This window comes from Ceratotherium simum, chromosome 19 (genome assembly GCF_057802395.1).
Source record: "Ceratotherium simum simum isolate JZ-2026a chromosome 19, ASM5780239v1, whole genome shotgun sequence".
Classification (NCBI taxonomy): Eukaryota; Metazoa; Chordata; class Mammalia; order Perissodactyla; family Rhinocerotidae; genus Ceratotherium; species Ceratotherium simum.
This window is the reverse complement of record NC_141918.1, coordinates 27945147-27959430: the sequence shown is the minus strand read 5'-3', so window position 1 is coordinate 27959430 and position 14284 is coordinate 27945147. Positions and strand designations below refer to the sequence as shown.

At 36.0% G+C, this 14284-nt stretch overlaps 1 protein-coding gene across 3 annotated transcripts in view; it reads right to left on the bottom strand.

Moving 5' to 3' along the window:
• LIN28B (lin-28 RNA binding posttranscriptional regulator B) overlaps window positions 1–12399 on the bottom strand; it is a 146772-nt gene extending 134373 nt beyond the window's left edge. Inside the window, exons 1-2 of one of the 3 annotated variants that reach the window (XM_087443933.1) lie at window positions 12131–12399; window positions 2324–2372 (exon numbers count right to left, since the gene is read on the bottom strand). In XM_087443933.1, coding sequence (XP_087300059.1) covers window positions 2324–2357 — 34 coding nt within the window. In that variant the 5' untranslated portion in view covers window positions 2358–2372; window positions 12131–12399. Of the gene's footprint in view, window positions 1–2323; window positions 2373–11224; window positions 11506–12130 lie in introns of those variants that run through there. The other 2 variants (XM_087443934.1, XM_087443936.1) reach the window with 2 other exon arrangements.
• Window positions 12400–14284: the final 1885 nt, after the last annotated feature.

The following is a 14284-nucleotide window of genomic DNA, read 5'->3' as shown; positions in this document are numbered from 1 at the left end:
TTTACACAGCTGTGAAAATCTCTCAAATTTTTTCCTTATATATCTTAACACATTTCCCTAGGTATAATTAAATAAAATTATGGCAATACAGAAACCGATCAGCATAAATTTTAAGTTTTCCAGACAAATCGCCTTCATTATTTCAAAAAACAAGCATTTGCAAATGTTTCCTTCTTTTTGGTCAGTTATGTTTCAGCAAAGTATTTAGAGCAACAAAATTAATTCAGAAAGGGGCATGATTTTATGACCACCATTTTGTAGAAAGTTTCTTTTTAAAAAAATGGAATGGCAAAAAAAACCTATTCTATTAGCATATTTCTCCCCCAATGAAAGGGAAAAATAAAAATTTTAATACTACTCAAATATTTTCTGAACTGTGCTCAACAAATACTTTCTTAAATGATTTTAATTAGAACAGGAATAGGTTAGAAAAATCATTTAGCAATAAACATCACATTACCTTGCCGAGAATAGCACAAAAAATGTTTCATATTTTATTTGAAAAACAAGTCCGTGTTTTTCACCTGTACTACTTGCACATGCATGCTTCATAAAGATCTTTTTGCAGTAAATATTCTGAGTCTGTAGAAATGACACTAAATAATGTGAACATAACAATTCTTTCCCCCTCTCCCAAAGCAATGAATGAAAGTTTATTCTTTAAAATTTAATTTTATCAAAAGAAAAAATCAACTGAAATAAGAGTGTAGACTGTTTCTCAGGTATTTTAGTATTTTCACTTTGGGTTTATTTGGGGGAAGGGGACAGATAGATGGAAAATGGGAAGAAAAGGAACAGTGCCGGAGTAAAAGATGAAGCAAGTGAGAGGAAATCTTCAGGCTTTCAAGATGCTGTGTGGGAAGCAAATATGTGAAGAAAAAGCATCCAGCTAGAAAACTGGAGGCTAGAGTTCTAGTCCCATTTAATGACCTTGTGACCCTGGGCTAATCATTAAGCTTCTATGGGCCTCAGTTTCCTCGTCTGAAAAGTGAGTGAGGAGACTGGACCAGTTGATGTTCAAGACTTTCAGTTTAAATGTAATCTCTGGAAATAACTTTTCTTTTGGTGAAAGTGGAACATCTCCCCAGCCAACCCCGTTTTAATCACAAGGAAACACAGACATGAAACTTTATTGCAGTCACTTAACACATTGGTGTTAACATTATTTCCCAACAGAAAAGAAAAAAGTCTCTGGACTGTCTCCAATTTGCCCCCAGAGAAATACCACAATCAATAGTAAGGGGAAACTAGATGGTAAATTAAAATATTGTAGTAACTTTTCAGAATCTTCTTTTTCATGATACTCATTAGAGCATCATCTCCATGTCAAAGGATTCACTCTAGAAAAAAGTAAAGTGTATGTCAAATGGCAATGCCTACGAATGGTTTCCTCATTAAACCTTTTGATCCCTACTACTTTCCTCTTGTTACCTATAATCCTATATTTGATAAGCTTAATAAAAAAATAACATCTTTTTACTTATACTTATTAATGCTCATAAACTATGTCATTTCACAGCTCTTAAGTGTGTTTTCAAAGTAGTATTAGTCAAGAGTAGAGCCAAGACGTTTAATTCATCAGAGCAGAAGCCAGAGTAATACATTATTATCAAATAAAAATTGTTACTGAAAAAAGTGTGGTAAGTTTTCAGTTAATTTCAGTAATACAAGAAAATATTTATTTATCAAAAGTCAGGTTTTACAGTACACCTAAATAAATGAAAGAATGTATATTTTAAAAAGTCTAGGTTTAAAATGTTAAAAGTTCAAATGACTCATTTTTGCAGTATAATGAGAAACAAATTTGATACATGTTCATGAAAAGCAAAATAAATCGAGCTTCCCTAGATTAGAGAAATTCCCTAATTCTCTGAAAAGTGTCTAATATATTGTGCTATTTATGTTATGGTAAAATTATTTGAAAACAGCACCAAGTCTCTATCCTTAAATTAATTCAACAGATATTTGTGAGTGCCTATTTGCTATGGGAGTTACAAAAATGAACAAGCCATAAATACTTTTCATTCAGCTCCATAAGCATTTAAATATCTATTATCTATCTTGCCTGAGTGATGGAAAAGGGAATCAACAAAATCCAATACTGCGAAAATCAGGAGGAAAATGAGGTAATTAGAAGATTTCATCCATGTAATTCTGGTAAGAGTATCAGTATATAGATGAGGTGGTCTGGAGTACAGTAGCATATGATACCCATTCTGCCAAAGTAGAGAATTCCTGAGGGCAGACAAGTTTTCTCATATTCCTCTAGTGATCTTTTAAAACATTAGTTAAATAAAATATTTAATTAAAAAAAATGACTAACCTGGGGCTGATGAAACCTGGTTGAATGACCTCATCGTCTTCTGAAGAACCTAAAATCAGAGAGCTCAAGTCAGTACTACATTAATTGCCTATTTAATTGCCTCTTCTTCAGCTTAATGGCTCATTAGAAAGCAATAAAATGCCTAGGTTTTGACTCTGTGAAGTGACCTGTAAACTTTTTTTTACAATTTAAGATTCACCTAGCAAAATTAGGTAACCAATTAGCATAAATTTGCCTTTCATTCCTATTAAAGAACTGGTTTAAAAAACATTTTAAACAAGACCATTATGATGTAGTGAAAATCCTGATTTCATGAACAATGCAGTTTAAAAATTTTAATATTTAATTTTACACTGTAACTCAACAATCTCATTCTTTTTCTTTTTTTACCACAGTTAAAAATCAACCTAATCTACAATATTGTGTTTCTTTTTTCTTTTCTTTTTTTTTTTTTTTTTGAGGAAGATTGGCCCTGGGCTAACATCCGTGCCCATCTTCCTCTACTTTATATAGGACGCACCACAGCATGGCTTGACAAGTGGCGCAACCGTGTGAACCTGGGGTCTGAGCCTGCGAACCCCAGGCCACCAAAGTGGAGTGCTCGTGCTTAACAGATACACCACTGGGCTGGCTCCCAATACTGTGTTTCTTGATGAACTTATTTGACTATTCTCTTCAGATATATTTTAGAGGAAAAATCATGAGGATCTAATTGTGGTACTATACCATTGATATTGGTCTCTCTATTACATTCAAATACTTTTTGAGGGCCAGTCCCGTGGCTTAGCGGTTAAGTGCATGCTCTGCTGCTGGCAGCCCGGTTCGGATCCCGGGTGCGCACCAACACACTGCTTCTCCGGCCATGCTGAGGCCGAGTCCCACATACAGCAACTAGAAGGATGTGCAGCTATGACATACAACTATCTACTGGGGCTTTGGGGGAAAAATAAATAAATAAATAATTTAAAAAAGATACTTTTTGAGAAAAAAATTAATGGTAACACATTTAATTACAAAGTATATTTAATTAAAGGTATCTAATACACATTAACCTAGATTTTAAAAAGCAAAAACAGTTCTCATTTAAAAAATATGAGTAAGTACTGTTGTTTCTAATATATCCGCTGGATATATTACAACACAACAAAACTTGCAATAAAGAGGTCACCCAGTAACGAAGCATAGTGATTGGAAGAGAAACTCCTGATGGCCACTGAATTATCATTTTTATCCTCGGTCAGAGTTATTAAGGTTTGGAAAACAGATTGGTTTGTACATTCATCCACTCACCTGCTACCACCCAGGGTTGTCTTTCTTCCCTTAACTAAGTTTTACACACTATATCAACTCATGAAAAAGAAACCATTATGTGTAATTTCCTTAAGTTGCATTCTAATTTTCTTCTCAAAATGAAACGGAGGCTTTTCCAAGTGCAGAATTCTACTGAATGTTGACCCAAGATTCTCCTTACAAAGGATGACAATCCCACTGAGTCAGAGTTGAAAAGAATAGAGGAAGAATGTGAACAAAAGACACGTGAACCACTGGACACGAAATCCTGCAGTTACCCTGTGCTTACAACCCAAAGACGGAAGATAATGAAAGACCCTAATGTTAACAAAATTCACCACTAAAACTTATTGAAATAGAGCTTTCCCTTACATTCAGCCAATTTTAAGTTTTATTTTGCACATTTGGTTTATGTGGGAGTGTATCTAAATATTATACATAAATTTCAGCAAAACACTAGCTCATCTTTTTTTATTCTAATAGCACACAGCCCATGCTTAATCGTCGCTGCTTATATTTACAGAAAATTTCAAAGCAACATATTCTAAAGATGTGTAAAAACAATCGATAAGGTTTGTAAAAAAACCTTTTCAAATAATTCAGATAAATTATTATAAATAGTAGACTTAATAAAGCGAAAATCAAATGGTATAAGAAAGTTAGCTAAATACCACTATTTAATTTAAGAGCTCTAACTATGAGCTTTCTGGGTTTAAAGAAAGCCAGTCAATTTGAATGATGAAGATGTTCAGATTTTTCACTATCCAAACTTACATATGATGTTTTTTGGTTATTGACAGTCTTAATATTATTATCCCTTTCAAAGGAAAAGTAAGATGGAATTATTTCACAGACATTAATATATTTTATTGATGTTAAGTAATGATTTAAAATTTTTCAAAAACAAAAGAGTTGGTAAAGAAAACAGAATTAAGTTTAAAAAAAATCCATCCATCCAATGTTTACAGAACGACTATGATAGGAATGAGATAGGTAAATATTATATAAAATATTTACAATATTAAATGTTCATATTCTTACTATAGGTGACTTTTTGAAATGAAATAACAATAAAGAATTAAAATAATTCTTTCAATGCATGAATACTCCAAAAATAGCCATTTCTAATTTTATACACAGGTATTTTTATTTAATACTATAATTTTTTATAAATATTAGAAAGCAAAAATCTAAAATGCTGGTATCCTAGAATACATTTCTCTGCCCCTTCACTAAAATAATCCCTGTTCATCATTTAAATCTCCATTTAGATCTCTTTTTGTTGCTGTTCCATACTGAGTACAATGCCTCTACCATGTACTACTGTACTGTAATTGAATGCAATCCTGTAATAGCCCATGAATATGGTCTCTCTCCCAGCTTGACTCTATGCTCTATGGTAGGAGGGATTGCGTATATTTAGCTTATCATTGTAATCCTAGCATTCTTTAGTGTTCAATACTTTTTTTTTTTTTTTTTTGGTGAGGAAGATCAGCCCTGAGCTAACATCCTCTTTTTGCTGAGGAAGACTGGCCCTGGGCTAACATCTATGCCCATTTTCCTCTACTTTATGTGAGACATCGCCACAGCACGGCTTGACAAGCGGTGCGTCAGTGCACGCCCGGGATCCGAACCTGCAAACCCTGGGCTATCACAGCGGAGCACGTGCACTGAACCACTACGCTACCGGGCCAGCCCCTCAACACATATTTTTTTTTTTTTTTTTTGAAAGATTTATTTATTTATTTTCCCCCCAAAGCCCCAGTAGATAGTTGCATGTCATAGTTGCACAGCCTTCCAGTTGCCGCATGTGGGACGCGACCTCAGCATGGCCGGAGAAGCGGTGCGCCAGTGCGCACCCGGGATCCGAACCTGGGCCGCCAGCATCAGCGAGCACGCACTTAACCACTAAGCCACGGGGCCGGCCCATCAACACATATTTTTAAATGAATCCAACACTTCATGAATTTCTGAGCCTGGGTTTGACTATCTCTAGGATGCCTTTCATGAATTAAATGGACTTATATACAAAATTTTCTTAAAAACCATCTTTTCATAAAAAGAGAAATGTGATAGGCAATTAATCATCTGACTATTGAAAATATAAAATATGTACAAAGTAATTTCAATAACTGTTAAAAATATATAGACAGTATTATAAAATTCCCTAATTTTACTATTCATCACAAATACACTTAGACTTCATATTTCCTCCTATTAAAATATATAACAATATTCTTCTCGAGTACTTTACATATAGTTGTTAATCCACTGTTGTAACTATTCAATGTAAAGGAAAATGATTATCTATGCCTTATACACTGTCATTTATTAGAAAATTGCCAAGCTGTTAAGCTCAGAGAATTGAGTAATAATAAAAATAAAATAAAATACTACTACATATTATTCATAACTTTATTTCAATTCAATTTACATCATGCATTTACTTCTAATATTAATAAAACGCAAGTTACTTTAAGTTGGCAAAAATAATTTAGCAATCAAGAATATTCACCATAATAAAAGGAAAATTATTTCATCACTTATTCTCACCACTACAATTTCTCAACATCTAAAAAAATATTTAAGATAAATTTTATTTCTCTTATTATCAGTACCTTCTAAAATGATGTCAGTGTAAAGTACATTACAGTTTACTAAATAAAATATTCACTTTATGGTTTATAACAAAAACTATAGTCTATATACAATATGTCTCAACTATCATTGAACTAAATACATTCTTGGGAAAGCAAAGTAGGCAACAATGTGACTTTTCTTTCTTAGAAGAATAGTTGGGGGAAAAGTTTCTAAATGACTCCACTTAAAATCATATAGCAAACACACTACACAAACATGCGAGTATAACCTAAAGCACAATACTTATTTACATTTCCTATAACTTAAATATAACATATACACTTATGAAATAAAATATTAGAGGTGGAAGTTCAACATTGAAGTGAATGTGTGCTTTATGAAAATGTTTTCTTATACTGTCCTCTAAAGGAATGTTTAATATGTATTAAAACCCTCCACTGTAATTATTTTTTGCAAATTAGTCAATAGACTAAATTCAAATGCTGCCTAAGCAAAATCAGGATAAATTATTTTGTAATTTAACTGAACATCCTACTGTAATTTTAGATAAAACTGAAAATGCTGTACCCTCAATTATTATACAGGTACAGAAAATTTAAAGAAAATAATCTACTTAAAACTAAAGACAGACAAATATTTACATGTGACTTTATACAGTTGAAAAATTGTAGGTATTGGAGTCTTAAGACACTTCACATTTGCGGAAATATTTTGAACATTATCTCAAGAGAATGAACAAATCTATATTGCTCTACAAAAAACATTCCAAAATTGTTTTTTATATTTATGAGGTAAATAATAATACAAATTTTTTTTTTATTATTTATAATACATATGTAAACAACCTTAAATTAGAGGCTAATATTTGTAATACTGCTGAATCACAGAGATGAATTAACCATTTTACAAATTGAAATTTTATTGGTTTCACATAAGATATGGGCAGCTCTAGAATTCTCTTCAAATACTGTAGTAAAGAATAATTTATTCTAGAAAATAAAAAACTTCAATGAATAATAATTTAAGTCAACTGGCATACTGTCAAGATTGTTTAAAGGCACTGACTGGCACAAATGTTAACTGGTAAACACAATTCTTTAACTTAAACGTGAATGCTGTAACACAACTGAGTCACAGTACAGTTGTTTTGCTAATGCAAATAGTTTGTATTTTCCACCATATAACAACAATTTTATATAATAAAGTTCATAGCTGAGTCACTGTTGAGGTCACATTGAATAAAAGAATAAAAAACAATAGTGGTTTTACATTAAAAAGAGTCAAAATAATGGCAAAATTCCTGTGTTAAAGAAGTTAATCACATATACTTTGAAGGTCCACCATAACTTTAAGATAAAAGCTTTAAAGTAGCTTCTTGATACGGTAAATAAAAATGATTCTAAGTAAACTTGAACATTTCTATTTAATTAAGATTCTAACAAGAAAATTTTATTTGATATACGTTTTAACATACAACGTTAATGGTTAAAAATTTATATCACAAGAGATTAACAACTAAATGAGAACTTTTAGTGCATTTGAAAGTTTCAATAAATATTTTAATATAATAAAATCAAGAGATGTTTTAGAGGCTGCTCACCTTTACATCACTGTGTAGTGATATAATGGTGTAATAAATGTAATATTAAATTAAAATGATAGGATTTTAACTAGCAGAGGAGACTATACCAAGAGACTAATGCAAAAAAACATAATTTGCAGATTTTTTCCTAAAATTTTAAATCTACAAAAAGAGTAAAGTCTGTTTTTAACCTATACAGTCTAGAATATATTAGTTGAAATGTTTCTGTAGAATTTTAAACAAAATGTCACATATAGGAGTTGTTTGAAAAATATAAAATGAGCATTTTGGCTCTTGCATTCCCAAATAAGAAATACTGACTTGAAAATATCTAGAAAATTTAAAACATGTTTTTCCACCATTAGAATTGGTCATTCAACACTAAGTCCTTTTTTCTATATAATTAAGCTTTTGTTCAGCCATGAAAAAACTAGAAACTGATTGCTTGAAAATGAGCTGCATGCCCTTTGTCCTGGTTTGTCACCTTTGACCCTTAATTTGATGATCCTGCATCAAACCCATTCTATTTTTAGGAAAATAATGTCAAAGTTCTATGCCTAAAATAGTACTTTTTACTGAAATATTAAACGTATTACAACATTCCTTTTCAGGTAATTTCCACAATGGTTTCATACCAATGTTCATTTCACACAATCTAGAACACAATAATATTGTAAGCAGTGACAGCCTGGTGTTTGTCCTGCTTCAAACAATAGAATATTTCCCCAAAGTGCTAAGTCAAGATCGTTATAATTTCACAATTTATATTTTACTCTTTATTTAGAAAATTGCATACATTATCATTTCTAAGTAGAACGTATTTCATGAGTGATTTCTAATTTTATTAATTTTGATAATCATATATTTTGATGTTGGTTTTGATAGTGCCAGAATATAAACCTGCATCAAAAATTACAAATATCAAGTTCATATTCAACCTTACAGTGGTGTAAACTAATATAGTATAGTTTTAGAGAGAACTCATTGGTTGTTTAAATTGGTTTTAAAATCTTGTCTTCATCTGCAAGTGGTAGCTTTCAAAGAAAGAGAAAACCTCTAGCATTGATCCCATTGATTTCACTGACATTATTCAAAATCAATGTTATACAGTAAATTAATATCCTTGAGGGATAAAATTTCTCTATACAATTTCCGGTTGATTTCAATGCAGCTGGGCAATAAGAATACATTAAAAAGTATATATGAAATATATGTATATATTTCCCACACTGATGCTACTTGAACATCTACACAGTTTCTGCGTACAGTTTTCAGTCAGATTTAGCAGTGACCAACATGGCTGTCTTGGTTCAGCACTGTGGTCAGCGACTTCATAGAGAGTCATTGTGTCAGAGAAATCCAACAGTATACATGTACATACTGGGCAAGTTTCCTAAACCAGTATGATTCTATATTTCATATATTCCTATATATGTTCATATAAGTCAATCTTAAGTTTTTTAATGTAAAGAATTTTCATTGTTCTGCTCGGCGAGCTAGAAATCCTTCTTTACCTTGTCGTTCATCAAAAATAGCACATATTTGTAAAGAAAATACAGACCCTTTAAAATCCAAGAAAATCAGGCATAGGTTCTAAAGCATTTAAATACAAAAACTTTGGGCATTTATGGACTATAGAATTTTAAAAGAAAATAAGATTCTACTAAAAATTATCAAATAAGAAAACTCTTTAGCTGACCAAAATTTTATAATGGCCCTTTCATAATCAATAGCTTTAATTACTTCTAAATTGACTCATCTCTGAATCTCTGCTTTCCTTTTTTCAATCAATTCAACTATGAATTAACAGAATTGTTTCTAGATCATTTCCTGACCTGAGCTTTCTAATAAGAGCCAAATTTGGTAGTTATGAACAGCAGTTCAATTATTTTAGAGACATCAATCCTATACCTGAAGACTGTTATGCATATATTTTATTTAATAACTTATTTTTCCCTTAATCATGGTTTGTAAATTATAATAGCAGTGTGTTACAAATACCAAAAGAAGTTACATGATCAGATACCAAACATTATCAAACTATCAGACAGGTAAGATCTGTTAAATCTTCTCTTTCTTCAAAGTAAACAAGAAAAAAAAAAAACCAAACCCTTAAATCCACTATATTTACTAAAATTCTGGTGGTTTTGTCTAATTTACACGTGCAACACACTTTAAAATAAGCCACTCTGAAAACTAACTTTGAGCACTATAATATTAAAACTCAATCTGCTTCACTTACAAAGAAGTATAGTAAGCTCTAGTTTTCCCCACAACACAGATTTTTTATTTAAATCTTGATTAAGTTCACAACAAATTTTTCATTGTTTCTGAAAGAAGTTTGGCACAGACATATAATAAGACACTCTACAGTCTGACAAAGATTAATGAGAATTGATCCTTGAATCATTTGGTTCCAGATCTATTAATTGAGAAGCACCTATAAACAGTTCTAATAAGCAATATGCATTACAAATTGACTCAGACCCTTAAATTCTTATGACATTTTATTATCAAGCAATGATTTGCTGATCCTATACGTGAAATGGAAAACTCAAATAAAGCGTTTTACTCATTTGTAGTATCCTCCCCACCAAGCACTAGAAAAAGGCCTGTGTGAGTTTAATTTCTAAAACTCTTTGGGAAATTTAGTCACACTGGACTGTCCTATTGCATCCATTCGGAGATAAAGAATTTGGGAAGCAAGAACTGTCCCCAAAATGGACAAGGATGTAATTATTAATCTAAATGGAATACTGATTATTACATGTTCTATTGTTAATTTATGACTCTTCTATCAAATCTGTACAAATCCATAGCAGAAAAAAAAACTTAAATTTCATAACAATCAAATTTATATTTTGAAAAACACATAAAACTGGCATAAATTTCCAAGAATTCAATTTTAAAGTTTAAAGTTTCCCTGAAATGTTTTATAAATTGTGATGTTTTATAACTTATTGTTGGACTTAAAAATTTGCTTTACCAACAGATGCACTTTAAAAAGCGTTTTTGCATTACCACCTAGCTACATATGGTAATAATCTGCACAAAAAAATGAAACATGAGGATTTTTTTTGATTAGAGTAAAAAGTCACTTTGTCATACTTTCCCAACAATGTTGTAAAATGTGTTAAATTCATTCTGATACTAGTTGTCACGCGTAATTTTAACTTTCACAATATTTGTGACCAACAAATAAAAACTAGAATAAAACACGAGCATAATTTATTTTTCCCTTGCGTTAACAATTGTAGGTATAAAAATCCTCACTGGAAATTTAGTTCTATGAACAGTAATAATATCTGGTAACCTTAAAAACCTATGGACGAAAACAAATCCACAGAAAGGAACTCAAAGAAACACAGGAACCCAAGATTTCAGTCTGTGTTACATGAAACAATTCAAAATGGCGGACTATTACTTACATTTAAGAAATTTCCGCAATGAGGACACTAAATACATACTGTAAGATGTTACTCGAAAACACTCAGTATTTACCAACGTGCAATTAAAAAAAAAAGTTTTTGGAGTACAAATCCTCGGAATGCACCCGCATCCAGTGTTCCAGGCAGTAGTCTGTTGATGTTCCTGCGAACGTATCGTTTTCTCTTCGGTTTCTTTCTTTTCAAAAGCAACCGAAATCCCAGTGCGTTTTTCTCCGTTCTCCTCAAATCCTTAATTTTAATTCTTGAATTTACATCACTGACACCGACGCAAAAAGGATCCCCGACGCCTGCCGGCTACAAAGCAGCTCCGTTGGCGGAGTGCGCGAAGGGCAGCTGCGGACGCCCCCTGGCGGCGCGGCCCCGCGGGTCCGAGGCGCCCGCACCAGCCGCGCGGACCGCTCCCCGGGCCCCGGCCCGCGCCGCACCACCGCGCCGCCGTCGCCCGTGCCCCCACCCCGCCCGTGCCGCCCGCTCCCCGCCCGCGCCGGCTGCCGGGCGACGAGCCCGGGCGGCCGCGCTGGCGACGCCGCGCCCGCACCGAGCGCCGACCCAGCGGCGCGGAGCGGAGAGAGAAAGGTGTGAACCCGGAAGTACATCGCCCGCCCACATCTCAGCGGTAACACGGGGGCAATAAACCAGGGCCGGCGAGGGAAGGACCGGGCTCCGGCTCCCGAGCGGCAACTTGCTGCGAGACCTGTCACTTCCCCCCCTTGCCCTGTCCTTCCCCCTCCCCGGCACTCGCGCCTTCTCCTTTCTTCCTGCTCCTCGGCACCGAGCTCCCCTCGACGTTGCTCACGTGCCAGAGCCGCGGCCGCGAGCCGCGTCCGACCCGCGCGCACACCCGGCCCCGCTCGCGCTCGCCCGGCCGCGGGGCGCGCCGCTTACCTCCGGGGCCTCATGGTCGCGTCGCTAGCGGGGTGTGAGCGGGGGAGAGGGTGTGAGGACGCGGGTGGCGTTCAACCGGGGGGACGGCCCGGAGGAAGGGGCCTGGAGTCTGTCACTTCCTGAGGGAGCGCGGCGGCCGGAGACCCGGGCTGCGCGCGGCGGGGCCGGGAGGGTCAGCACATTGTGAGCCGGCGAGGGGACGCGGCGCGGAGGGGCCGGGGAGCGAGGGCGGCGCTCGGCTGCCGGCCGCGGAATCCGCTGTCGCCGCCGCTCGGCCGCCGCAGCCCGGCGGGTGGCGGGGCACGGAGGAGGGGGCCGGGCCGGCGGGGGGGGCCGCGGGGCGCGGCGGCGGCACCAGGCTGCTGGGCTCGAGCCCTGCGTCAGGCGGCGGCACGCGCACACCTGCCCGCCGCCGCTCCCGGCCGCGTCATTGGCTGCCCGCGCCGAGCGCGCGAGATTGAACTTTCCATTCATTCCGCGGCCGGGCTGGCGTTCCCCGCGGGCTCCCGGGGACGCGCGCCGCCTCCCCCCGCCCCGAAGGCGCGTCCCTACGCGGATCGTGGGCGCGCACCGTCGCCGCCGCCGGCTGTTCGGGTGGAGGCGGCGAGTGTCGGGGCCTGCGATTCGGCTCCGGCCGCGCACAGAGCGGATTCATCGGGTGCTCCTGGAGGGAGGCGCGAGCGAAAGTGTAAGATCCTACCAAATCGTATCCTCAGCCGGGGTCGTCTTCTCCTTAACTAACAAACGCTCTAAAGGTACCACGAGATAGTGAATTCCCAACTGTGCAGTTCAAAGTAATAGTCATGTGTCTCAGAATCCAGGGAGCATTGTAGACAGTGTTCGAAGTTTGGGGAACCTACTATCCTCTGTACTCTACATTATACTTTCTTCAGCAATAAAATACTCAACCTCAGATTGGACACATGCATTAAGTATCTCATGGAGTGCCAAAAGATTGTGGCCGAAGATAATGTTATATGTGTTTACCATGGTGTTTTGGTATATCTTCCCCAAATATCACTACCTTCTCTCTTATTATTTTCTGCCTGATGACTTCATTCTTTCTTGTCCCTTTATACTCTCAGAACCAAATAGTCCTGGTCAACCATTGTCTGACCAGCTACAAAACTGAACGTATCTTTGTGTGATCTGTGATCTGGTCTAATCAAATATAGACTATTTGGTGAAACTGATTAAAAGGATTAAATATTTCAGCAAACTAAAAACCAGGTGTGTTCAAAACTAAAAAAAAATATGTAAGGTATAAAAACAAATTAAAAGTGGAAGACTTTGAACATGATTAATAAGGACAAGTTAGCTGGATAACTTATGACTAAAAAGCAAATCTCCAAACCATTGCTGTGTGATGATGACTATTCTTCCTTCCAATTCCTGGATTAGGATTAGGAAACCAGTTTATCTGTCAGGGATAACCACGGTCTAGAAAAAACACTTCTGGCCTGGGGCTGAGATAAGTGCAGACAAACTGATCAGAAGCAAAATTCCTTTGTGACCCCCTAAGAATTTTCCAGACTGGCTATCTTTAGCAGATTCCTTAGATGACTGCCCAACTTTCCATTGACCTGTGTACAATGTGACTGACTTTAAAGATGCCTTTTCATTGGCAAGTACGTGAAGTATTTTTTACATTACTCATTGAGTAGTACAGAGGATTCTTTTAGATACAGTTGTTAGTTGTAACCATTGTATCGATCAATTGCAATTGATTTGTTATAATGCTACATACTTTATGTTATGATTCCAAATATAATTTAGTGGAAAAGGATGCAGACATTGATCACTAGAAATGAAAAACAGAGCAATTAATTATATATCACCATCTGAAATATGATATGCTTTGACTTAAAAGCATTAAAGGAATTTTTTATTTATGAGTGGAGCTTACAAATGATGCACTTACAAAATGAACTTTTTTTTTTTCGATAACTATGTCCTTTAGGTGCTTTAGAAGACTTTAGGTATATTTATGTAATATCTGTTTAAAGTCCTGAGAAAAATTGTAAACAGAAAATAAAAATTAAAACATAACCTGGAATCGGTATTCCAAACAATCAAGAGGTCTTCTTTATTTTTGATTTCTAACTAATTATCATCATGGCATCATGCTGCTGTCACAAAAATGAAAAATGGGAT